We start from the raw sequence: 27,819 nt of genomic DNA, 5'->3' as shown, positions 1-27,819 counted from the left end.
GAGGCTAGGGAAGGCTAAGGGAGGCTAGGGGAGGCTAAGGGGGCTAGGGAGGCTAGGGGAGGCTAGGAGAGGCTATGGGAGGCTATGGGAGACTAAGGGAGGCTAGGGGAGGCTAAGGAGGTTAGGGGAGGCTAGAAGAGGCTAAGTGAGGCTTAGGGAGGCTAAGGGATGCTAGGGGAGGCTAAGGGAGGCTAGCGGAGGCTGGAGGAGGCTAGGGGAGGCTAGAGGAAGCTAGAAGATGTTAGTTGAGGCTAGGGTAGGCTTAGGGAGGCTAGGGAAGCTAAGGGAGGCTAGGAGAGGCTAGGAGAGGCTAGGAGAGGCTAGGGGATCCACTCTGCTGGTTTTCACCTCATTGATTCTCCATCTTCATCTGCAGAGAGTCTATCTTCACTATAAAACTGGACTCTAATGAGGCTTTTATGGTCATAATTATGAGAATTGGTTTATATCCATTAACAATGAGAGACTGGGACGAAAATATGATTTGTATATTTTATTCCGTGTCCAAAATGGTTCACACCGATAACCCAATATTCTACCATAAAGTCTTAATATGTACTGCATACACCCCTCTTTACATGTCCATGCTTGTCAAATATATTTGAAGAGTGAAATTATATGACCCCTACTCAATTAACAAACATTTCAACGTTTTCAGAGGATATCTGATTCTGTGGGAAATGGCCAACATGGGAAACTCCATTTCAGGACAACAACTGACCCATACATGCAACCAAAAGTGAAAGTTCCCACAAGGTAAACGAGTGAACTATTTTGTAACAATATCAGTGTGAGAAGAAAACTTGATCTGTACCATGTTATCAACTTACTGCTATTCGCAGGGATATTTGTATGTTATTGTATTTGTCCAGTGTTTTTCTGTTCGTTCATTGTGTAACCTGGAGAGAATAGGAGGACTTCTCAACCAAAACATTAGAAACTTAATTCACACTCACCGTCTGAGGTGGGGAGGTGACTCCCTCTCAAGTCCTCTTTCTCTTTCATGTCCCTTTTTTCCACCTTCCCTCTTGCAGAGGAGTTCTTCCTTCCTTCATTTACTCCCGTTCTTCCTTCCTTCCTTTACTCAATGCACATTAATAAAATCAACTTGTCTACAGACAGGCTTTTTGTTTCTACCATCTTGTTGCTATAGCGACAGCTTCCTGACATATATATGTGGTCTCTTTATGAGCCTGGTTACTGTTTAACATCTCCACCCACATTTTTCTCAGATTAGAAAAATCAATAAGATAACAGCTAGAAGTACCTACCTAATGCTGGGGCCTTACCTTGCACCAACACCACCTTCCTCATTATGACGCAGCCAGTGGCTAACTTCCATATTTGAAACCCTAGAACTTTGGGAATACAGAAGAAAAAGAAAACACATAAGAAAGAAACAGGGAGAGAGATGGTTAATGTAAACTCACAAGTCAGTACAAGCATGGAGTTTCCATTCGCTGGTGGTGAGTACACAGTTAGTCTTTTATCATCTCACGGTTTCGGTGCATTATGGTGGAGCTCACACCAGCTGTTGACTTTGTTTAAACTGTAGTATGCAATACACACTGCAGAGGGTTTCTCTTATGGCAGGTCCATTCAATGTAGAAAATATCATCGCCATTTTTTTGACACGACTGCAATATAGGAGGTGTGGCGACGATATGAAGGTGGTTAAAAAGGGCCCCATAATAAGCTGAGACTGACTGATGAGACTGATGTCAGCCTGGCAAGTCAAAGCTTCGGAGTGTAGCATAACGTGATGAATAAAGGACCGCTATAGGCAGTGGGCTGAATGTAATCATAACAACACATTTCAGGAGGAGTCCTGTTATAGTGTCAAGCACTGTAAAACACTTTTTCAGAGTGAATCTGGCTGGAATTGTAGCCAGGATAGTGGAAAGGTGTGGAGGGCAGCCTCAGACTCTGTGTCAGAGGATAACACTGGACTTTCACCTGAAAAACACATGGGAACCACCTGGGAAAAACTAGGAAAACACCTGACAGCATCTGTAAACTGAGTGTGACTCAGTTACACTGCAAAGTGTCAGAACATGCCTTTTCAGAAGTGTACTGTGGCCTATGCGTGAATGGCTTGGGGATTGCTTTCATTATGTCATTGATCACACAAGGTATAATTTACATATGAGTCCAGGAGATGCAAAACACCTTTGACCAACCAAACTGAGGATATTAGTTGCCCCTTCCTGGTTTTATTATACTGTACCATCTTTCCTTTATAATACAGTCAAATGTTCAAAGCATGTTCACAGGTTTCAGTGAATAAAACCTAGCGGTCAAGCAGGGAAATGATTCCAATCATTTTTCCACCATTCATTTTTCCCATAGGAGATTTTAGAAACACTTCAAATAAGGGCTGTGTTTCTTGTAGGCTTACCCTGGCGTGACGTTTCGATAACCATGTAAATCTCTTTAGGGCAAGGTGATGTTTATCATAAAGACCTACAAATGCCATGATGATCTGGACGAGACTGCCGAATCAAGGCAAAGGTGCGAATCTCTGAATTAACTATCTAATGTTAGCTAAATATAGTAATAAATAAATTGCCTACGTTTATTTAAAATGACAATTCTGTGAACTGTCTTGTGCAAGTTTTAAATGGACACAGTACCTGTCAGGAAAGGTGTCAGCTAGAGCTTGTAGGGATTTGTAGTTTTGCATGATGTCTACTTTGATGCCAATTCGCATTTTCGAATCTGAGAGTAAATAGAGCCGAATATATTGATAAAAGCTCCTTGTACGAGAGAGATTTACATGGTTATGAAAACGTCATGCCAGTATAAGCCTACACAAAACCCAGCTCTTATTTGAAGTGTTTCTAAAATCTCCTATGGGAAAAATGGATGGTGGAACAACTATTGGAACCATTTCTCTGTTTGACCGCTAGGTTGTATGGTTATTATGACACCTCCACTGTGGTGCTCTATATGGTGGAACACACCAGCTGTTGCTTTACTTTGTGCTGGCGCAGTTCTAAGGCACTGCATCGGGCGGCGCACAATTGGCCCAGCATCGTTCGGGTTAGAGGAGGGTTTGGCCGGCAGGGATGTCCTTGTACCATCGCGCACTAGCGACTCCTGTGGCGGGCCGGGTGCAGTGCACGCTGACACGGTTGCCAGGTGTAGTGTTTCCTCCGACACATTGGTGCGGCTGGCTTCCGGGTTAAGTAGGCCTTGTGTCAAGAAGCAGTGCAGGTTGGTTGGGTTGTGTTGCGGAGGACGCACGGCTCTCGACCTTCGCCTCTCCCGAGTCCGTACGGGAGTTGCAGCGATGAGACAAGACTGTAACTACCAATTGGATACCACGAAATTGGGGAGAAAAAGGGATAAATAAAAAATGTAGAATTAAATAACATTGAGTATAATACCTGCATTTTTCTCAAGGAATGTGTTTACCTCCGTGTGCTTAAAAGAGCTTCACAAACGAGGACATTTACTGTATGTTGCAAATACATTTCCTTTTCAAGTACCCTGTTTAAGCTTATTTCTGGTCTAGATCTTGGGTTATATGTTTCTTTGTGCAGACACAAGAATGCTGCAAATCACTGTTGATAAGGTCTCTTCTAATTCATAATAGTGCTTACACAATGTCTCTCATGCATCAGGAGACTTACAAATACTGACATTAGTGTGTCACAGGCATAACCTGCAGTTATGAGTTCTGGTCCCTGGTGGACATGACCTGGGCTGCGTCTGAAATGGTATACAGTAGTTATGAGTTCTTGTCCCTAGTGGACATTACCTGCAGTTCTGGTCCCTAGTGGACATTACCTGCAGTTCTGGTCCCTGGTGGACATTACCTGCAGTTCTGGTCCCTGGTGGACATTACCTGCAGTTCTGGTCCCTGGTGGACATTACCTGCAGTTCTGGTCCCTAGTGGACATTACCTGCAGTTCTGGTCCCTGGTGGACATTACCTGCATTTCTGGTCCCTGGTGGACATTACCTGCAGTTCTGGTCCCTAGTGGACATTACCTGCAGTTCTGGTCCCTAGTGGACATTACCTGCAGTTCTGGTCCCTAGTGGACATTACCTGCAGTTCTGGTCCCTGGTGGACATTACCTGCAGTTCTGGTCCCTGGTGGACATTACCTGGGCTGCGTCTGAAATGGCACTCTATTGCCTGCAGTATATAGAGCACAACTTGACCAGAGTTAGTGCACTATATTGGGAACAGGGTGAGCATTCAGAAGCATATGACGTCTGACCTCTGGCATTAACTCATAACATTTTCCTGGATTGGGATTGGACAGGAGTGATCTGCCATTTGAGATGAAGATTAAGTCTGAATTTAGGAGATGCAGTATATGACTCATATATAGTGACAGTGTTGGCATAAAGGGCATTGGAAAGCATTTGCCTTTTCAAATAACATGATAAATACCTTACTAAGGTGGAGAGAGTTTTCTGATCTGGTGCAGTAGACTCATGCTTTAGAGCACAGACAGACACATCCTATCTCTCTCCATTCATTATCTCTAAACCATCTCATTTGTCATTCTTTGGCTATTCATAACTGCTCTCTATGCTTGAATAGGCTACATGCTGAAACTTTTTCTCATATTTTTTAACTATAAAAGTCATATTGAGTTTGGAATTTCTTGTTCAATGAAGAGCTGGACTCAACTGCTATAATGAGTTAACACGGTCTAGATGTGTTTTAGTATTAAACCCAGCAGAGATCCCCATAAACTGTGTGCGTGGATGGGGCATTACACACTCTGTACACTTGACACTATGAAGCCCAGTGTTCAAGACTCCAATCAAATCTCATTGTGACAGGCATTATAGGATTATCCCTGCTGCCACTTCATGGTCACGTGGCTGCAGCCTCTGGCTCGCACACACACACGCACGCACGCACACACACACGCACACACATTTTACATCAGGGCTTGGTGAATGGCTTATGGCCCTACATCCCCACCGGCTACAGCCCCCCTTGTTCTCCCTCCCTCACACACACACTCCTTCACCCTCACTCTGCTCAGGCCGGGCCTGGGCACTGCAGCGTGCTCCCAGGTGAGAGGGGAGAGAGAGGCTGATGGGCATATGGTCTGGTCCCTGGGCCTGGTCACTGTCAGGGCTCAGCTATCCACAGTCAGGAGGATGTATGGAGAGGAACATGGAACACTCACTGCATGGTCACCTCACCACTCCAGGTACAGATGTAGGATTTTCATTTAAGCCAGTTTGCTACATCAGGAAAATAATCCTGCAGCAACGGAAATGTGAATTATTATGTGGATTATAATTAATAGACATTTTTGTAGGGGTTGATAGATTTTTTATAAGGGAAAACCAAGTTTAAAATTGAAAGTCTGAAAGTGGAAATTACTAACTTCAGAATACTTTTAAAACTTTGAATACATTACAATTAAAAACATTCCTGCATTGCAGTAAAGTTCTCTTGCAAGAGGATGGTCAAATTAAGATCTTACATATGTACAGTCAGTCAGAAACACATGTCACGGAAAGTATTCTGTAATTCTATGACTGTTGTACTATAACTGTAGTACTGTAGTACTATAACTCTCAGAATACAACTGTACAATAGATTTTGACTACTACCCTGTTATACATACTTTTACATAGCTGGTGGAAAGAGAGAGGGATTTCATGCAGTAGATTATTCCACCACACAACAAGCTACTCTGTTGTCTGTTTACTTTTTAAACCATTCCACTGGGCAAAAACTGGTTGAATCTGTCACGTCCTGGCCAATATAAGGGTTAATTGTCATTTTAGTTTGGTCAGGACGTGGCAGAGGGTATTTGTTTTATGTGGTTCAGGGTGGTGTGTTAGTTAGGAGGGCGTTTGATTTATTATTTCCGGGTTTTGAGTTATGGTCTATGTTGATGTATTTCTATGTGTAGTCTGGTTGATCTGTTTCTATGTTGAGTTAATTGGGGTGGACTTCCAATTGAAGGCAGCTGTGTGGTGTTGCCTTTGATTGGAAGTCCTATATTAGTTGGGTGTGTTTGTCTGTGTATTTGTGGGAGATTGTTCTGTGTTTAGTGTGTGTAAACCTAACAGGACTGTCAGTGTATCGTGCAGGTCGTTTTTGTTATTTTGTATGTTCGTTTTGGAATTTATTAAAAGTTCAAAATGAACCATCTCAACTCTGCCTCATATTGGTCCTCATTTTCCGATGATGATTTCGCCATATCGTCCTCCGACGAAGAAATCCCTGACAGAATCAACGTTCTTTCCACGTAATTTCAACCCCCCCCAAAACAAAATCTATGTGATGACATTCAATCAACGTGGAAAACTGATTTGCAAAAAGTAATGAACGTAAAGGCATTTCAACTTTTAACGTAAATCCAATGACATGGTGACATTTTTTGTTGATTTCATGTTGAATTCACGTTAGTTGACAACTCAACCAAATGTAAATCAAAACTAGACGTTGAGCTGACGTTAGTGCACAGTGGTATGGGACTGTGTTTTGAGAGCAGCCGAAGTAAAGCTGCAGACGGACTGCTCACAGAACAAAGTTTTGTGTTGTTCGTTAGTTGAATTAATGCTTTCTGACTTAAAAATATGATAATTTTAGCTGTGTCTGAAAATAGACACACTATTATAGATACATATTGATGTGGTAGCCCACATGAAAAAAATACTACAGTTTACGTTAGAGTACTACAGTACTTACTATAGAATTCTGTAGTTAACTGTAGAATACTATACTACACACTGTAGTATCCATCGATCATGTGTATTACTTACTATACAATGTTGTAGTATACTGTAGAATACTATAGTAAATACTACAGTATTATTGGGAGAGAGAAAAAACTACGTAGTAAATACTACAGTACAGTCCGCAGAAACACTAAACTTTAAAAAAATATATAGTTAATACTGCAGTATTTTATTTGCATATACCCTGCCCATTCCCTGCCCCGTATCCCAATTTGTGCCACCCATAAGTATATTGTGTACAAGTTATAGAAAAGAGCAGAATCTCTGAATTAGCCGTTCAGACCCCAGTCCTACATACCTACCTACTGACAGGTTATGGACAATTTGCTCTTTTAGTATTTCCCCAGTAGGTTTCCTCAAGGAGAAAGCCTCCACTTCTATGTCAAAGATAATAAAACAAAAACACTATAGTAAATATTACAGTTAAGTCTGCAAAAACACTACAGTAAATACTATAGTGTGTAAATATAGTAATGCTAAACCATAGTATAATATAGTATTTTTAATATGGAAGGCCATATTGGTAAAGTAAAAGGTCAAATGAAACCATGTATTATCGTTAATGTGTATCAATTTATCTTTTATCTTGAGTCTATTCATACAAAATTGGGAAAACTGCAGATTAATTCATTTGCTCTGAGAGTTTACTTTGTCACAGTCTTCTTTTTGGGAAACTATGACAAACAAAAACTATAGGATACTGCCTCCTTTGTCCACAAGGTGGTGCTGCTACCAAGTGATTCCATTCCCTCTTATACGGGTCAGCCTGTGAAATCTACCTCCTCATTCATCTTAATGCTTAATACTTAGATCACTATCTGAACATCCTCTTTCAACTCTCCATAGGGTTGAACTGTTCAAACAGAGTGATGACTGTAGCAGAGAGGTTGCCAGTCATCAAGCTCAGTCAGTAGACTGTAGAAGGGTGATGAACCCTCATAATGGGGCCACTGAGTTTTTTAAAGTGTTGAAACTGTCCTCTAAGAAGGTTATATACACATGTAGGTTCTTAATTTGAGCCAGTTTAACACATTAGGAAAATAATCATGCAGAAACAGGACATTTTAATTATTAGGTGGATTATAATTGATGGTCATTTTTGTAAGGGTTGGTACATTTTTCATAAGGGAAAATCAAGTCTGAAATTTCTAAGTGGAAATTACAATTTTCAGAAGCATTTTTAAACCTCAAATACACTACACGTTTTAAATGTCCTGCATTGCAGGAACGTTCTCCTGCAACAGGGTGATGAAATTAAGATCCTACATCTGTAGAAGGCAAATAGCAGAGTTTATGAAAGAGGCACCAATGTCAGCTGCCGTCCAGCTTCTGCTGCTACATAGGTATTACATTTTATTTTATTATGATGATTTAGGATGAGGTTGAATTCCTTGGCTTATAGTGTCTTGTGATTCCTTCTTGATATTGATTGGTGGATCATGGGAGAGCCTATAGCAGCAGAGAGAGTGATAACCGGCCATGCGGTCTGCTGACAGATAGGATTTGTGCTAGCAGGCAAAATGAATTCCCAGCAAAAACAGCAGTTAATGATTAAAGGGCTTTATCAAGACACTGTCATTGATTTACGTGGAGCATTGGGTTAAATGTTTATTGATGCAATTGTTTACTTATTTAGTGTACAGACATGGGGCTACTTGAGCTTTCCTCCTGCATGGTGGAAAAAACAATTAGGGGTGGGTGTGTAAGAAAATATCCCAGTGGTAGTCTAAGTTTTAATTTACGAAGTTTTGCATGTAGATGGTAGTCTAAGTTTTAAATGTCAAATCCTTGATTGTTGAAAGTTATCTACAAACAAAGTGTAGCATATTCCCTCACAACTTATTTTAACAGCAACTATTAAAATATCTTTATTGCCCAATAATTTTGGGGTTATGGAGGGTGAGCAAATTTAGGCCCTAGAACTTTATCATTGCCCTTAGACCAAACAGTCATGGGTCAGGACTATGAGAATATTTCAGTTGTTTCAGAGAACTATTTTAACAATCTCAGATGTTTTTCATATGAAGATGTATGCATATTCACTTTTTCCTTCTGTAAATCCACAAGGAGGAGTTGAGTCCTGGATTTGTGAATAGTTAGAACTGGTAAAACTGCATGTTTTTGTATGGCACCCTAAACCTTAATTTGCTGAGAAATTGAGAGTAATTGAAAGGTCAATCCCGTGGACAGTAGTACACAGCATTCTTTTGCTTTTGGTTTCCTCCTCTGTACTTGAATGAAAGATTTTATTTTATTTCACCAAGTTAGTATCATTGAGAGAGACCTATTTTTCAAGAGAGACCTTGCCAAAATAGCATCACACAGCGATTCAGATATAATTACACCCTAAAGCACAAAGCACTACAGTTTAAAAACATACATTTACACATTGAACAGGCAATACTTATCTGGGGAGGTGTGTTGCATCTAGGGGTCAAAACATTGACAGACCCCACTAAACTGTCCACCATAGATTTGAGCCTAGCTTTGAACTCATTCAAGAAGACGAACTCATTCAAGAAGACGAGCTCCTGCAGTGTCATGTCCTTTTGTAGCTTGTTCTAAGTGGAAGGGCCACTCTGAAATAAAGGGATAAAGCTCAGGACAGAATTATAGAGAGCTCTGAAATGTACTATTGGTGCCTCAATCATAACTCTGTTGTTTTCTGTTCCGTCCTGAGATGGCAGACTAAAAGCTGCCTAATGTAGGCCCTCTGAACAAAATGTAAGTAACACCTTCCTACTGTGTAGGCCTTGTTCACACTGGCAGTTTGAAGTGACTGAAATCCGATTATAAACTGGAGGGTTCGAGCCCTGAATGCTGATTGGCTGAAAGCTGTGGTAAATGATACCCTATACCACGGTTATGACAAAACATGTATTTTTACTGTTCTGTTTGTAACCAGTATTATAATAGCAATATGGCACCTCAGGGGTTTGTGGTATATGGCCAATATACCACGGCTAAGGACTGTATCCAGGCCCTCCTCGTTGCGTCGTGCATAAGAACAGACCTAAGTCGTGGTATATTGGCCATATACCACACCCCCGCAGGCATTATTTGCTAAATTAGAATCTGATATTTTCCTGCAGCCAAAAAGCATATGGAATCGGATATTTCAATGAAAATTTCAAACCACCTTCATAGGTGGTTTAAAATCAGATACAAATCTGATTCCTGGCCATGTGACTTGTGTTTGAACGGTCAAATCGGATTTATTTGACCTCAAGTGTTTTTAGACTTTTATTAGGCATATCTTGGCGATTGCTAGTTACACTGTTGACAGTTTGACAACAAAGTGTGGTAGCTAAATAGCTTGTTAATTGTTTGCAAACAAATGAGTGAATGTGCTAGTAAACTAAACAGCTAGCTAGTTACAGTGGGGGAAAAAAGTATTTAGTCAGCCACCAATTGTGCAAGTTCTCCCACTTAAAAAGATGAGAGAGGCCTGTAATTTTCATCATAGGTACACGTCAACTATGACACACAAAATTAGAAAAAAAATCCAGAAAATTACATTGTAGGATTTTTTATGAATTTATTTGCAAATTATGGTGGAAGATAAGTATTTGGTCAATAACAAAAGTCTATCTCAATACTTTGTTATATACCCTTTGTTGGCAATGACACAGGTCAAACGTTTTCTGTAAGTCTTCACAAGGTTTTCACACACTGTTGCTGGTATTTTGGCCCATTCCGCCATGCAGATCTCCTCTAGAGCAGTGATGTTTTGGGGCTGTCGCTGGGCAACACTGACTTTCAACTCCCTCCAAAGATTTTCTATGGGGTTGAGATCTGGAGACTGGCTAGGCCACTCCAGGACCTTGAAATGCTTCTTACGAAGCCACTCCTTTGTTGCCCGGGCGGTGTGTTTTGGATCATTGTCATGCTGAAAGACCCAGCCATGTTTCATCTTCAATGCCCTTGCTGATGGAAGGAGGTTTTCACTCAAAATCTTACGATACATAGCCCCACTCATTCTTTCCTTTACACGGATCAGTCGTCCTGGTCTCTTTGCAGAAAAACAGCCACAAAGCATGATGTTTCCACCCCCATGCTTCACAGTAGGTATGGTGTTCTTTGGATGCAACTCAGCATTCTTTGTCCTCCAAACACGACGAGTTGAGTTTTTACCAAAAAGTTAGATTTTGGTTTCATCTGACATTCTCCCAATCCTCTTCTGGATCATCCAAATGCTCTCTAGCAAACTTCAGACGGGCCTGGACATGTACTGGCTTAAGCAGGGGGACACGTCTGGCATTGCAGGATTTGAGTCCCTGGCGGCGTAGTGTGTTACTGATGGTAGGCTTTGTTACTTTGGTCCCAGCTCTCTGCAGGTCATTCACTAGGTCCCCCCGTGTGGTTCTAGGATTTTTGCTCACCGTTCTTGTGATAATTTTGACCCCACGGGGTGAGATCTTGCGTGGAGCCTCAGATCGAGGGAGATTATCAGTGGTCTTGTATGTCTTCCATTTCCTAATAATTGCTCCCACAGTTGATTTCTTCAAACCAAGCTGCTTACCTATTGCAGATTCAGTCTTCCCAGCCTGGTGCAGGTCTACAATTTTGTTTCTGGTGTCCTTTGACAGCTCTTTGGTCTTGGCCATAGTGGAGTTTGGAGTGTGACTGTTTGAGGTTGTGGACAGGTGTCTTTTATACTGATAACAAGTTCAAACAGGTGCCATTAATACAGGTAACGAGTGGAGGACAGAGGAGCCTCTTAAAGAAGAAGTTACAGGTCTGTGAGAGCCAGAAATCTTGCTTGTTTGTAGGTGACCAAATACTTATTTTCCACCATAATTTGCAAATAAATTCATTAAAAATCCTACAATGTGATTTTCTGGATATTTTTTTCTCATTTTGTCTGTCATAGTTGACGTGTACCTATGATGAAAATTACAGGCCTCTCTCATCTTTTTAAGTGGGAGAACTTGCACAATTGGTGGCTGACTAAATACTTTTTTCCCCCACTGTAGCTAGTTGACTGCTGTGACTAGCCAAAAATGACTCGTTTTGAATGTTGGATCATCTTATCCTTTGAGGCTATAAAAGTTCTTACACTATGATTTCAAACATTCTAAGCAACTAGGAAACTTCCATGGCAGGAATTATTGCCACCTTAGCTTGCTGCACAACATCTTCTGAGTGAGATGAAGCAGGAGCACCATCACCAATCAGCCAACGCCATCACACACACACCCACCATTACTATGACAACTAGCGTAGCCATCAGCAAATGTCTGAACACACACACATCTGATTTGTTCACTTGTAACTTGCTGTTTGGACAGTCAGTATTCCAAAAGGGATTTGAAAAACAAAGCATTGAGGCCTACAGTCTGAACAAGGCTTGAGAGTCTACTACTACTGCAAGTTTTAGATTCAATGTTGTTCCAGACATTTGCACAAAATGGTTGTGAGTCAAAGCATTGATTTCACCTCAGCTTATTTTCTTACTGACAGCTGTTTTACCAAACAATCTACAGGAGGTGTCGGTCAGTGCTAGCTAAAACAGGGGGAAGGGAAGGGGTATCAAGTCAACATAATTACCTTCACTAGTAAACATAACATTTCAATTGCATTACCAAAACCAAAGCAACGACAAAAACAGCAAATAAGAATCATTTCAACAAATGTCAACATTAACACATTAAGTCAACAATTTTCCAACGGCACAGACACAGTGATATTACCGCTGGTCAGCCAAAGGGGCTTGGAGTTGCACAAGCTGTGTGATTTGTAGATAGTTATCATCTGTTGACAAGGTCTTCGCCTGCCATGACACTACTACTACACACATAGTATCTCCTACATCTAACACACACAGACAGACAGACAGACAGAGCAGCGCAGGCTCAACACTGGCCTCAAGTATGCTGCAACAAGCACATTGTTAATGTCTCCGTCCTTCTTTCATTCATCCTATCAACATCTACAACAGTGTAGAATACACACATCATAAACACTCACATTTGCCCTGTGCTGGAGCTCTCCTAAAAATAAATATTTTCCCATACAGTATATTCCAAATATCATTGACTCTTGGTTTTCCTCCAGTTGTTGTCTCCACTTATTCTCTTTTAGCTTCAGTAGCTCTTTCCAATGGGATCGGACGTGTGGAATGAAAAAGAGTCATTCAGTGGAAGGTACAAATAGGCAGTGGTTAACAGATGGAGTTTGGTCAGTGGTCGGACTATTCAGATTCCTATTCAGAAGACAGACAGGACTTTGTTCACAACTGGAGTTTGAAGTTAGTTTCAAAGGGGAGAATTACACTAGTGTTACATCAGGTCTCATCAGAAGTCAGTCTTTTGACTTTTAGCCCCGGGCTGTTTGTGTGACTCATTATAATACTGACAGGACAGAACTTGCATAAAGACGTCATACACACATCAACATGGCTGCTTCTGGTGTGTACGACGAGGACTGACAGTTTCAAACGGGAGCATGAGGGAACATGTTATGTCATGTTAACCCTTAATAACAAATATTAATAATCTTGTTGAGAACACAGAAATAAACTATTTGTCTAGAAGACATTTCACTTTTGGAGTTTTATGGACTGCATGTTACTGCTATGGTCTAGTCTTCTGGTGGCTGTGTTAGGGTCTGGCCCCGTGTTAAAACAGACTAAAGTGAACTAGTTAAATCAGGAGGCTTCTCTGGTTACTCTATGATAAGATACTCTGGAAGCTGTTGGAAATGTGTGCGCTATGGGAATGTACCTATTAAACAGGGACTAATGTTAATTATAAACCGGGTGGTTTGAGCCCTGAATGCTGATTGGCTGACAGCTGTGGTATATCAGACCGTATACCACGGGTATGATAAAACATTTATTTTTACTGCTCTAATTATGTTGGTAACCAGTTTATAATAGCAATGAGGCACCTTGGGGTTTTGTGGTATATGACCAATATACCATGGCTAAGGGCTGTGTCCAGGCAATCCGCGTGGCATCATGCATAAGAACAGCCCTTAGTTGTGGTACATTGGCCATATAACACACCCACTCGGGCCTTATTGCTTAAACATACAATCTGATATGATAGAACTCTCCATATTTGCAAAAACATGACAAATTAAATAGTTACTAAGATTATATATTAGAATTCAAGATTATATTTTGAGTACTATGACATGTTATCCTGTTATCATTATGGAAATGACATGTAAATCGTGATAAAAATCAATATCAGTTACTAAAACGTAGACAAGTTATGTGAGTTTAAGGTGATGATCCAAAATGTTGCTATCAGTATCTTTCTAAACCTGAACAGTCTGTCACTGCCTGAGTGTGATTAAGAAAGTCTTAACCTTGCAGATTACACTTTATGGAGCAGTATATGATTGCTCTTGGAGGAGTTCACAGAAAATGAAGACGTGAGCTGGCGATAATAAAGACGTTTAATGGCTATGGAGATAAGACTTGTTCTAAGTGACTCGTTCTCTTTATTCCATCACACAGATTTCCCTCTAGCTTCACCATCATTACTGCCGTGGTGAATGAGCAAATATGGGCCCTTGAAGGGCACTCCAACAGAGTCTATGTAGGTGTCCAAAATGTCACCCTATTCCCTAGTGCACTACTTTTGACCAGGGCCCATAGGGCACTATATAGGGAATAGAGTGATCATTACTGCCTTGGTGCTCAAGCAAACATGAGCAAATGTGGGCACTTGAGAGGCGTTCCTCTAGAGTCTATGTCTACCTAAGATGTGGAGAAGCAAACAATGTAATGACCTCTGTTCAGGCTTATTAAACATGGACACCCAGAAGCTCTGGCGAGGCCCTAGATTAGTTGTATGTTCTATTTGACCACCTCTTGTCATCCATTGATAAAACATTTTGTTATTGGTTACAAATATTCCTCTCAAGTTTAAAGAAGACAAGGTACCTTGGTGCCGTTTTGTTTGTGATGCTAAACTTGTTTTCATCCATCTAACAGGTTATCCTGGATAATGTCATTCTACCAAACATGAATCAAGATGGTGTCTCCCATATTGGCTTCTGATATGATTTGGATCAATTTTAGTCAATATTTGATCTACTCTACACTCTCAGGCGGATCACAGTGACCGACTTAACCACAGGAATGTTACGATGGTAAACTCGGAAGGAGAGATTTTATTTTATGAATCCTATATGCTCTGGGTGGGTGGTTCTCAAGTTCACCAGCCTGCGTTTAACTGCTCTGAGGTCTCGGTGAACCCTAGATCATTGACCTGTGGCTTGTAGTGTCCTGGCACGTTCCCTTCTTCAATTACAACACTACTGTTTACCATGGCACATTTACTCATGCAGTGGGGCCACCTTATTTGCGTATTCTGCAACATTTATTCTTCTAAAATCATTTGCGTTACAGGCCGGGGAAACAAATGTTTACTGTATTTGAGTTAATACTCGACTGTATTCGATGTTTAATGTCATTTTATGAACATATAATAGTAAACTTTAGAGTATTCTAATACTTTTCTGACAGTGCATTCTGTTCTTAAATTCTTGTTAAGCCACTTGACATTGTTAATCCTGCTGGAAGCTTTCTAATACGTTACTTGAACGTATGCCAATGCGGTCCTACAAACATAGGCTCCTACCATCACAAACCAATGACATTAGTGACCAAAAAGTGCTCTAAAAGCCTTCAATTTGACATTAAGGAGCAAGTTTCTGAAGAGTTGGGTCACACTGCTTTGGTATGTAACGTGCGTACAGCATTTTGTGAAACAGTGAACTCCTTTGCATAAAGGCAACAAGTTATTTTCAGCAATAGTTCTTTCCCTTGTTTATTACAAAATAATTAACTGAGATTTACCAGAGACATATTACATTTGGAAATACAGTACCAGTCAAAAGTTTGGACACAACTACTCAAACAAGGGTTTTTCTTTATTTTTTCAATTTTTAACATTGTAGAATAATATCAAAACTATGAAATAACACATAGGGATCCATGTAGTAACCAAACAAGTGTTAAACAAATCAAAATACATTTTATATTCTTAAAAGTAGCCACCCTTTGCCTTGATGACAGCTTTGGACTCTTGGCATTCTCTCAACCAGCTTCACCTGGAATGCTTTTCCAACAGTCTTGAAGGAGTTCCCACATATGCTGAGCACTTGTAGGCTGCTTTTCCTTCACGCTGCGGTCCAACTCATCCCAAACCGTCTCAATTGGGTTGAGGTCGGATGATTGTGGAGGCCAGGTCATCCTTCTTGGTCAAATATCCCTTACACAGCCTGGAGGTGTGTTGGGTCAGTGTCCTGTTGAAAAACAAATGACAGTCCAACTAAGCGCAAACCAGATCTGATGGCGTATCACTGCAAAATGCTGTGGTAGCCAGGCTGGTTAAGTGTGCCTTGAATTCTAAATAAATTACCGACAGTGTCACCAGCAAAGCACCCCCACACCATCACACCACCATCCATGCTTCATGGTGGGAAATACACATGCAGAGATCATCCGTTCACCTACTCTGCATCTCACAAAGACACGGCGTTTGGAACCAGAAATCTCAAATTTTGACAGATTTCCACCGGTTTAATGTCCATTGCTCTTGTTTCTTGGCCCAAGCAAGTCTCTTCTTCTTATTGGTGTCCTTTAGTAGGGGTTTCTTTGCAGCAATTCGACCATGAAGGCCGGATTCACGCAGTCTCCTCTGAACAGTTGACGTTGAGATGTGCCTGTTACTTGAACTCTGTGAAGCATTTATTTGGGATGCAATTTCTGAGGCTTGTAACTCTAATCGTTGACCTATTACTTATCCTCTGCACCAGAGGTAACTCTGGGTCTTCCTTTCCTGTGGCGGTCCTCATGAGAGACAGTTTCATCATAGCGCTTGATGATTTTTGCGACTGCACTTGAAAAAACTTTCAAAGATCTTGAAATTCTCCGAATTGACTGACCTTCATGTCTTAAAGTAATGATGGACTGTTGTTTCCCTTTGCTTATTTGAGCTGTTCTTGCCATAATATGGACTTCTGTATACCACCCCTACCTTGTCACAGCACAACTGATTGGCTCAAACACATTAAGAAGGAAAGAAATTCCATGTTCATAGAAATGCATTCCAGGTGACTACCTCATGAAGCTGGTTGAGAGAATGCCAAGAGTGTTCAAAGCTGTCATCAAGGCAAAGGGTGGCTACTTTGAATAATCTCAAATATAAAATATATTTTGATTTGTTTAACACTTATTTGGTTACTATATGATTCCATATGTGTTATTTTATAGTTTTGATGTCTTCACAACTATTCTACAATGTAGAAAATAGCAAAAATAAAGAAAAGGCCTTGAATGAGTAGGTGTGTACGATCTTTTGACTGGTACTGTAGGTCTGAATCCAGAGTGTTGGCAGGCCCCCTCATAATGCATTACTTCCTGTTGAGCTGCACCTCTCTTCACGCTGAGTATACATTTGATTAAGACATTTAGCTAGAAGGCTAAAATAATCGGTGTGCTTTCATATTGCAATAAGAATCCATATGATAAGATGCTTTTTTGGTGCTGAAGGCGTGGGGTAAGAGTGTCTTGGCATTCTTTGGATGGCCTACAAGTTGAGCTTCCAATTTTTTGGTCAAAGACATTCAGTTATCTGAAGGACAACTGGTTTAAACTGGCAGGAAACAACAAGAGGTGACGTCAAGCAAGTAAAGCACAATGATTTGGCTGAGATTCAACATTTTATGTCTCTCATAGTATAATCGTTGACCTATTACTGACAGCACGGTGGAAAGAGAAAGAAGGAAGGAGAGAGAGAGGAGAGAGAGAGAAGGGAAAAGATTGAGAGTTCCAAGTTATGTTATCTTTGAGAGAAAAACAACTGTGATACACCAATAGAGGAGTCTAGTTAAATATCAACTTGACATGCACCCCACCCCTCCTCTGGTTAGCAGCCTAACTGGGAGGAGGCTCCTCCTGTCAGTCACAACCAGGCTCCTCATGGCCTCCTCCTCCGGAGCTCTGGAGGAGAGACTGTCCCCATCGCATACTCAGCGGTATCTCTAGCTACCTTTATGAGGAGGAGCTTGGCCAAATATGGGAGAAGGGGGAGGATGGGTGCAGGGGGGGCACTTAGCCTCTTGGACAAATCTTTTTTCCCCACTGTCAGGTAGCTGAGAGGGAATTTGTTTGTCCAAAGAACTAGTAGACATGGATATGGCAGACTATAGCGATGCCCTGGACCCAGCCTACACCACCCTGGAGTTTGAAAACATGCAAGTGCTCTCCATGGGCTCAGGTGAGTCAGAGTCAAACATTACCTGGTTGAACTTTGAGACTTTTAGCTATTAAACTGGTCTTCTGTAGCTCAGTTGGTAGAGGATGGAACACCAGGATAGTGGGTTTGATTCCCAGGACCACCCATACGTTAAACTTTTGGACAGGTCAGTTGTGGACGGAGGGTTTTAGTTGTTGTTATCAAGAGCAGCTGTCAGTTGTCCATCTTGTATTGGATGCTGATGGATGATAATGTGCTTCTTTCCTGATAATATTATCCCCTCTTCTTGCAGTAGTAAAACATTCAGGGGTTTTGCACAATACACCCAATGCATCTGGATAATTTGGTGGTGAAACAACCATTTGGTAGAGAATTACCTTCTCCTGTTGTAACATGTAGATTGTTATGGTATAGTGGTCATATTTCACTTAAGATAGAATTACAACGAATAGATATTCATACTATGCGATAGTGATTTAAGAGACATGGACATCTCTCTCTTGTTACCTACATCTATGTTATGCATTTTGAGGTCCATAAAATGAGAAAAACATTTCACAGAGTTGTGTGACAGCATGATATATGCTTTTTGAAAGTGAGAAATTGTCCTTTCTAGTCTCCCATGACGTTTGGCTGTGAACCTGATTCTAAAATGAAACAACTTCCTCGCAGGATGAAAAAGCAATGACCCTTGAAAGACAATTACATTGCATGGCCAATATCATCTTTGATATGCCTTAATTATTGTACTGTTTAATCCTCACAAAATTCAATTGTTTTATGATACTTAAACAGCATACAATACAGTGTGTCGTTTGTTACTAGTTTAATTACAGCTTTACTGCACAGGTATTAATAAGAGTAACTTAATGTGAAGTATAAGAGTATAAGAGTATAAGAGTAACCACTGACTTTAATGTAATCACCTGATGCAGTCAACCAATCAATGTCGCTCTCACCTTTTGAAATGAAATGAATCAAAATATCTGTTTTCTTTGAAAGTATGTTGGTTAGTTAGTTAGGTCATTCACTATTGTCCCTCTAAGTTATATTCAGTCAATATATTGATTATATTAGTCGATAAGTGAGGACTGAGAGAGCTAAGAGTAAAAAAAAGAATACATTTTTCACATTTTGTAGAAAAACATTCTGGTTAAAGTAACAAATGATTTAAATGAATGACCTTTCCTCTAGTTCTCTCAAACTGTTGACCACTAGTCTTTCCATAACATCCATCCCTACACTCGCTCAGGTTATCTTCCACCAACATAGCAATTCATTATTTAATTACTTTATATAACCCTCATAAATATCTATTCGTTTTGATTTTGGATCACATAACTGCACATATCCTCTATCTCATGTCCAGCATTGATGGCCCAAAGAGCCGCTGACTTGATAAGGAATATCTCTCTCTATCTCTCACTCCATACTCTTAAGCATAGGGTGATACGCACATCTAAAATATACTGTATAAAATATGTCTTTATCCATTGTTGCTTCAGACTCCTCGCCGGCTGAGAGTGCCAACATGAATGCAGCCAACCACCTCGGAGCGGGCACCCTGTGTGCCATCTGTGGGGACAGGGCCACGGGCAAACACTATGGGGCCTCCAGCTGTGACGGCTGCAAAGGCTTCTTCCGTCGGAGCGTTCGCAAAAATCACATGTATTCATGCAGGTGAGGTTTAGGCCAATATTACACACAAGAGCAAAGACAGTGACCATCATATCCTTGGGTAATTACAATAAAATACTATTAAATTCAACAAGTTTTGGGATTGGGATACAGTACCTGTACATAGATGGGGTGTTCATTGACAGTTGCCATATCAAACTGATGTAGCTAGGCCTTGAGAGAAAGTGATAACCAATAGATTTCAACCTTCTACAGTAGGTTGCAATAGCACTGGCATATTCAACAAGAGTCTTCTAACTGCAATCTACTCAATAAGCCCTTAATAATCAAGCCCTCTTCAAACTCACTTCCCAGGTTCAGCAGACAATGCATTGTGGACAAAGACAAGAGGAATCAATGCAGATACTGTCGATTGAAGAAATGCTTTCGAGCTGGCATGAAAAAAGAAGGTATACAATTCATTCAACTTCATTCAAATGGTAATTAGAATTTAAGAATGACAACATTGAGAGAGGCCTATGTAGCCATATTGTGTTATTACGTATTATACTCAGTCTCTACACAATGTGATGACACTAGCAGTTATGATTTAATCATCTCTGGTAAGGTATATCCTAGAACCAGTCCCTATCGTAGAGCTGTAGAGAGGAGCAGTGCCATTGGGACTGCTCATGGCTCAGAGTAGGATATGTTGCAAGAGCCACGAGAGCAGCACTTTGTTAATGTTCACTCCGTGATTCACTGAATTCTATGACCAGCTTATGCTGAGCGAAAACTTCTGTGAGGGAGTTATAGCCACACATACTAATAAACACATCAGCCCTGGGAGAATGTTTTCTCCCAATGCTGTTCTGAGTCAATGCTAATAACCCACTAGGAACTGTGAATGACTGTCAGATAGTCTATGCACCGTTTATTACATGTTTTTTTTCAACTGCATATGGAATGGCATATTTGAGTTGAATGACTTCGTAGGTTTGTGAAGTGACTTAGAGTGTGTCTGAGAAAATGTTGGGAGTCAGTCCTGTGGGGAGTCAGTCCTGACTAAACCATTTCTAGTGAACAATAGAGTATTTATTCTATTCTGATAGCCGCGGTTTATGTTTCTATTGTTTCTCAGCTGTACAAAACGAGAGAGACAGAATCAGCACTAGGAGATCTAGCTATGAAGACAGCAGTTTACCATCTATCAATGCACTTATCCAGGCAGATGTACTCTCAAGACAGGTAAGGCCTATGGATATGGCTTTTTGATCGAAATCATGTAAGCATTTAAAACTCATTTTTAATTGCCCCAGAGGAATAGAATGGAATGGAATTTAATTTATTTTGGTTAAATAAATTATGTTTATAATTTGGCTATGAGTACATCGGAGACTCATTCATTTTTAATTCTGTATGTGTAGATATCCTCACCTGGACCTATACTGAATGGTGACATCAGGACAAAAAAGATAGCGACCATCACAGATGTGTGTGAATCAATGAAACAGCAGCTGCTGGTGTTGGTGGAATGGGCCAAGTACATCCCTGCCTTCTGTGACCTGCCCCTGGATGACCAGGTAAGGTTGCATTAGATTTAACAGGTTAGACTAAACCATACTACTCTCATTCAGGGTTATTGCACTTTAGGGGCTGTTTTGTCCTGGACTAAAAAGCATGCAATATAAGGCCAGAAACAGGTCTGATAATGACATTATTGGGATTCTTAAAAATAACATCTTGAAGCTATGTGTCCTGGGAATATAAAGCTCTCCAATCAGCATTTTGAGTATGGAGTGCTGCTGCTGTTTTTTAAGACCTCCAAATCCAGTTAGAATATGATGAGCTAGTTTGATAGTTGTATCTCTGATCAGAACTATTCCAGAATCATTAACACCGTGACAACCAGGGCTTTGGTAACTGATTTGCTGATGTTGAATTAGTGAGGGATCCAGCAGGTGTATCTTCACACTTACTTGACTCTCTCTCTGTGAGAATCTCTGGTTAGCTCTTCAGTGACCTTAAGGGTGGAATGAAAGGTTACTTGTTTAATGGTTAGGTATGAGTGGCAGAAGTGATGTAATATTTCCCATGTCTTATCAAATTGGGGCTCCCGAGTGGGGCAGCAGTCTAAGGCACTGCATCTCAGTGCTTGAGGTGTCACTACAGACCCTGGTTCGAATCAAGGCTGGTAAATAAAGGTAAATAAAAAGTTAATAAAAAATAAAATGCATTGTTTCATAGAGAAGTTCAGAGGCTGTGTTTTGCTGCAAGACAGCTTCAAGGTTAAAGCTACTCACTGGGCACAGACGTCGGTCAGTTCAACCTGTAGTTTGGATTTACATTTGGTTGAGTTGTCAAGTAATGTGAATTCAATGTGAAATCAAAAATTCACCATGTCATTGGATTTCGGTAAACATTTCTACGGAAAAAATAAATAAATCCCTTACGTTGATGACTTTTTTCAAATCCAATCGGTTTTTGACGTTGGATTCAACATCATAATTTTTTTTTTTATTAAAATGAAATGGAAACAACGTTGATTCAACCAGTTTTTGCCCAGTGATTAATAATGAAAAGGCTTTCCTTTATTTCAGGTGGCATTGCTGCGAGCCCATGCAGGAGAGAATCTTCTGATTGGAGCTGCAAAGAGGTCTATGTTGTACAAGGACCTCCTGTTACTAGGTAAAGTCAAGATATTAGATACTGTACACCATCTAATTTCTCCTGGGTCATCATTAATAATGGTAGACCCTGGCCGTGACCCCATTCTCCGAGGGTGTCTCAGGTGGATTTTGTATATGCAAAAATCCCATTTCCAATTAACGCATGCATATGGTAACTGATACACACTTGTAAAAATATAAGCACACACCAAAGTAATATTATTATTATAATTACATCATGTCATATAATAGTTCTGTAATATAATAGACTAGTTATATAAGAGTTATGCTAGCAATATGATATTTGTTTGGGAGGGGGTTCAAAATCGTCAAAAAATCACAGAGTGATTCGGTATACATGACATTTATTGGTTTCTGTTCCTTATAGGAAATGACCACATTATTCCCCGGAACTGCCCGGAGATGGAAGTGTGCCGGGTAGCAGTGAGGATTCTGGACGAGCTAGTGCTGTCCTTCCAGGAACTCCAGATAGACGACAATGAATACGCTTGTTTGAAAGCCATTGTTTTCTTCGATCCAGGTATTACATGGAACACAACGTCACTTTTAAAATGAACAGCCCATCATCTGATTCAAAGAGTGAAACATCATATGAAGCATTCTAGGGCAGTAACATTTATGTTGCAAAACAAAAAACGATGTAACCAGTGAGTAACTAAACTAGTGACTAAGAATGCCTGTTATATGAGCAACGTGTCCAGACAGCGAGTGACCAAGCTGTTGACCAAATGCCTACTCTCTCTTGCTCCAGATGCCAAAGGTCTGAGTGACCCAGGTAAGATCAAGCGGATGCGGTACCAGGTTCAGGTCAGCCTAGAGGACTACATCAACGACCGGCAGTATGACTCCCGGGGACGCTTCGGAGAGCTGCTCCTGCTGCTGCCCACACTACAGAGCATCACCTGGCAGATGATCGAACAGATACAGTTTGTCAAACTCTTTGGCATGGCCAAGATTGACAACCTGCTCCAAGAAATGCTCTTAGGAGGTTAGACATCTTGATATTGTTACAAAGAAACTAAAACGTTTCAATCTATTGCCAAAAGTAATGCCAAAATAATTTAATACAAACAACTTTCCGTGAGTTCTATTGGCTAGTGAAGTTTACAATCTTCAATAGGATAGAATGCTAGTTGGTTATCATACTCTATTACCAATGGACAGTGAAGGAGGAAATTAACTGTTTGGGGGGTTGGTGTATGTTGTGTTGTTTTCCTCAGGTTCTGCTAATGAGGCACCTCACACACCTCACTCGCTGCATCCACATCTGGTTCAAGAACACCTCAGCAACAATGTCATCGTTTCAAGCAACATGGCTACTTCCATCCACAATGGCCAAATCTGTGAGTAGCAATAACTACATGCCAGACCCCAAATGTCCAACTCTAAGTGTTGGTTCCCCAGAGACAGATTAAGCCTAGTTCTGGATTAAAAAGCACTGAAAGCTGTGTCCGGGACACTGACCCCAAAATTAGACAAAAAACGCTTGAGATTCTCAACCAACGATGAGCTCAGTGGCATCAATCCACTGCCATGTGCAACAGAGTCAGGTAGTTGGAAGGACACACAAGCTTGGCAGAATAATCCACTAAGAAGTTTTTCAGAGAGACTAATCAGGCTTACTTTGTCAAAGAAAACGTGTGTTATTTTTTATTAACATTTTTAATGCCCTCAGAAAATTTCACAAGCGTACTTATTCCTTGTCTGAATATATGTATATGTTTTTCAAGTAATGTCATGCCACAAGGGAAATATGTTGATTTGTTTGTTAACCTGACCAGCTGCATAGTTTAGTGAATTCTTCCACTAATTGATTATTTCTGGTTTGTTGCAGCCACTCCTGGAACCCCAATCCCCTCTCCTCCCACAGCCTCCAGTTCAGAACACTATAAGATGGCACAAGGGGTTATAGCCACTGTGCCCAAGCATTCTATCTCCATCCCTCAGCTCACCATCACCAAGCAAGAAGCCATCTAACACAGAACTGGACCCCACAAACCCATCCAACAAAGCATTTACAATTTTACCATCTTCGCTAGCATCTCTGTTTCTCTATAAACATGCTCAGTATAAAGGTGCAACAACAATTCTCACATGTGAGAAATACATATTTTCAAAAAATCTCAGGAGTGTACTGTACAGTTGGGATACATTAGTAAACTAACCCCCGCCTGAGGTACAATACCTACGGTAGGCCTACTCATATTATTGCATGTAGTATCAAGCTGAAATTGCAAACGGCTAGAACAACCTCATTCATGGACAATATGATACAGTATGCTCTTTGACAAACAGTACCAGTCAAAGGTTTGGACACACCTACTCATACAAGGGTTTTTCTTTATTTTTACTATTTTCTACATTGTAGAATAATAGTGAAGACATCAAAACTATGAAATAACACATATGGAATCATGTAGTAACCAAAATAGTTGATGACAGCTTTGCACACTATTGGCATTCTCTCAACCATCTTCACCTGGAATGCTTTTCCAACCGTCTTGAAAGAGTTCCCACATATGCTGAGCAATTGTTGGCTGCTTTTTCTTCACTCTGCGGTTCAACTCATCCCAAACCATCTCCATTGGGTTGAGGTCGGGTGATTGTGAAGGCCAGGTCATCGGATGCAGGACTCCATCACTCTCCTTCTTGGTCAAATAGCCCTTACACAGCCTGGAGGTGTGTTGGGTCATTGTCCTGTTGAAAAACAAATGATAGTCCCACTAAGCGCCAACTGCTGTCCTTTAGTAGTGATTTCTTTGCAGCAATTCGACGATGAAGGCCTGATTCACGCAGTCTCCTCTGAACAGCTGATGTTGAGATGTGTGTTTCTTGAACTCTGTAAAGCATTTATTTTGGCTGCAATCTGAGGTGCAGTTATTCTAATTAATTTATCTTCTGCAGCAGAGGTAACCTTGGGTCTTCCTTTCCTGTGGCGGTCCTCATGAGAGCCAGTTTAATCATAGCGCGTGATGGTTTTTGTGACTGCACTTGAAGAAACTTTCAAGGTTCTTGAAATGTTCTGCATTGACTGACTTTCATGTCTTAAAGTAATGATGTATTGTCATTTCTCTTTGCTTATTTGAGCTGTTCTTGACATAATATGGACTTGGTCTTTCACCAAATAGGGCTATCTTCTGTATACCCACCCTACCTTGTCACAACACAACTGATTGGCTCAAACGCATTAAAAAGGAAAGAAATTCCACAAATTAAATTTTAACAAGGCACACCTGTTAATTGAAATGCATTCCAGGTGACAACCTCATGAAGCTGGTTGAGAGAATGCCAAGAGTGTGCAAAGCTGTCATCAAGGCAAAGGGTGGCTACTTTGAAGAATCTCAAAATATAAAATATCTTTTAATTTGTTTAACACTTTTTTGGTTACTACATGATTCCACATGTATTATTTCGTAGTTTTTATTTATTTATTTATTTATTTTATTTCACCTTTATTTAACCAGGTAGGCAAGTTGAGAACAAGTTCTCATTTACAACTGCGACCTAGGCCAAGATAAAGCAAAGCAGTTTGACACATATAACTACACAGAGTTACACATTGAGTAAAACAAACATACAGTCAATAATACAGTAGAAAAATAAGTCTATATACAATGTGAGCAAATGAGGTGAGATAAGGGAGGTAAAGGCAATAAATAGGCCATGGTGGCGAAGTAAATACAATATAGCAATTAAAACACTGGAATGGTAGATTTGACAGTAGATTAGCGTGCAAAATAGAAATACTGGGGTGCAAAGGAGCAAAATAAATAAATAAATACAGTAGGTGGAACGTTTTGATGTCTTCACTTTTATTCTACAATGTAGAAAATTGTAAAATTAAAGAAAAACCCTTGAATGAGTAGGTGTGTCCAAACTTTTGACTGGTACTGTAGCTGTACAGGATATCTATGTCTTTATACAGAGTTCAAATTATGAATTGGTAAATAAAATATAACTGTATACATGTCAGATAGGTTTTCTTAATCACATTGAGATTGTATGAATGTTACAAACAGGCCTTATATCTGTGATGAGGCAGATCATGATGTTGGTGTTACACAGTATTTTAAAGATTGTTGTCAATGGCAATACAAGTCCTGTTGACTGATATAGTCACTCACAACTTGTACCCAGAAATAAGAATACAATGATATTATCATGTTTTTAAATAATGTAATTGTGTGGCAGATGGAGATATACAGGTATGATAGGCAGTCAATTGGTTCTGAAAGGACATATTTAGCTTTTTTAAGTTATCTTGTACTTGCTGTATGACAGTTGTGTTGCATTGAAATCAAGGTTTAAGATATCCCTGTCTATATGCACTGGAAATCGCTAGTTGTGTAGTAAAACACTTAAATGTTTGAATTAAAACAGTTCAGTTAATTTAATACCACGGTTGGGGAGTAACGGATTACATGTAATCCGTTACCTGCAAGGGATTACAAAAAACCTGTAACCCGTTACGTTACGTTACAAGCTAAAATATTGCAATCAGATTACAGATACTTTTGGAAAAACTAGATGATTTCTTCAGAAAGGATGTTTGCGAAAAAAAATATTTGACACTTCTGTTTTCTCAATGACATTCTTATCAGCATTGAAAAAAGACGCACATTTCAATTTGTTCCACCTGAGCGAGTCTGACCACAAATCAGAGACCAATATGATGACACACCAAACGTGTTTGACTGCTGTTGGCATCCATAGATTATTACATTTGAATAAATGCTTGGAGGTAAGGATGACAGCAGTGGTGTAGTCTACGGCGATACGGATATAATTCATTATTGATATCTACATAGCGCATTGATGTGAATCACACTGCTGCTCTCTCATTTAGCTATTTGCGCCTTACGGATTGTGGTTGTTGTTGGATGGCTGTTCACAAATCTAAATGTATATTTGAACACAATAATGATTGAATTCAATAAGTTTAAGCTGCTGATCAATCATTGTTTTTGAAACCAGTGGACAGCCAGTGAAAATTGCGCTCTTGCAACAGCTGCATATTGCTGATCCCAGTCTATGGAATAAAAGTGGGTCTTTTATTAATCAATCTAATTCATGCTGATAAAAAAAGACATCCGTAGTCCTAATGGACACATGCTCAAACTCACACACTTTTGATAGACTTAAAGGGGCAATCTGTAGTTGCTACATCCATTTTGGGATTTATAAACTATATATATTAATGTAAAGATATAATTTAATCATATTATTATATGTAGTAGAAAGCAATGGGTTAGAAGAAGCCTTCATAACCAACCCATAAAGTAAAATGTTAAATCCATGTATGGCCAGTTATGTAAACTTTAACATTGATTTATCCTGCAATAGGCATTCACAGGTTGATGAATTCATAATGTTTTACCCATTCCATTTTTTTTCTTCAGTTTTACTGTAAAGACCTTTTACCATAGAATGTTATTTTGTGATGGTATTATAACTACATGACAAAATACATGGTGCCTTAACATCTGTACCACTTTGTACTGCAAAGATGGGCAATATGTTTCACCTTTCAATGTGAAGATGAATAAAATGTCAAGGTTTATTTTTA

At 40.1% G+C, this 27,819-nt stretch overlaps 1 protein-coding gene across 4 annotated transcripts; it reads left to right on the top strand.

Moving 5' to 3' along the window:
- Window positions 1–1,316: 1,316 nt before the first annotated feature.
- Window positions 1,317–27,819, top strand: LOC106572609 (hepatocyte nuclear factor 4-alpha). 4 transcript variants are annotated; one of them, XM_014146945.3, is made up of 10 exons: window positions 1,317–1,466; window positions 19,452–19,626; window positions 19,939–20,063; window positions 20,705–20,811; window positions 20,991–21,146; window positions 22,164–22,251; window positions 22,621–22,773; window positions 23,005–23,241; window positions 23,474–23,596; window positions 24,088–27,819. In XM_014146945.3, exons 1-10 carry the CDS (start codon window positions 1,412–1,414, stop codon window positions 24,228–24,230), a joined length of 1,362 nt encoding a protein of 453 aa, XP_014002420.1. In that variant the 5' UTR covers window positions 1,317–1,411; the 3' UTR covers window positions 24,231–27,819. The 4 variants fall into 4 exon arrangements, with proteins under 4 accessions (XP_014002420.1, XP_045552245.2, XP_014002419.1 ...); XM_045696289.2 differs by having other exon boundaries at window positions 1,430–1,466; window positions 19,939–20,033; XM_014146944.3 differs by lacking the exon at window positions 1,317–1,466 and adding an exon at window positions 17,658–17,967 and having other exon boundaries at window positions 19,939–20,033.

This window comes from Salmo salar, chromosome 15 (genome assembly GCF_965601325.2).
Source record: "Salmo salar chromosome 15, fSalSal1, whole genome shotgun sequence".
Taxonomy (NCBI): domain Eukaryota; kingdom Metazoa; phylum Chordata; class Actinopteri; order Salmoniformes; family Salmonidae; genus Salmo; species Salmo salar.
The sequence above is the reverse complement of the archived record's forward strand: the minus strand, read 5'-3'. Positions and strand labels throughout refer to the sequence as shown.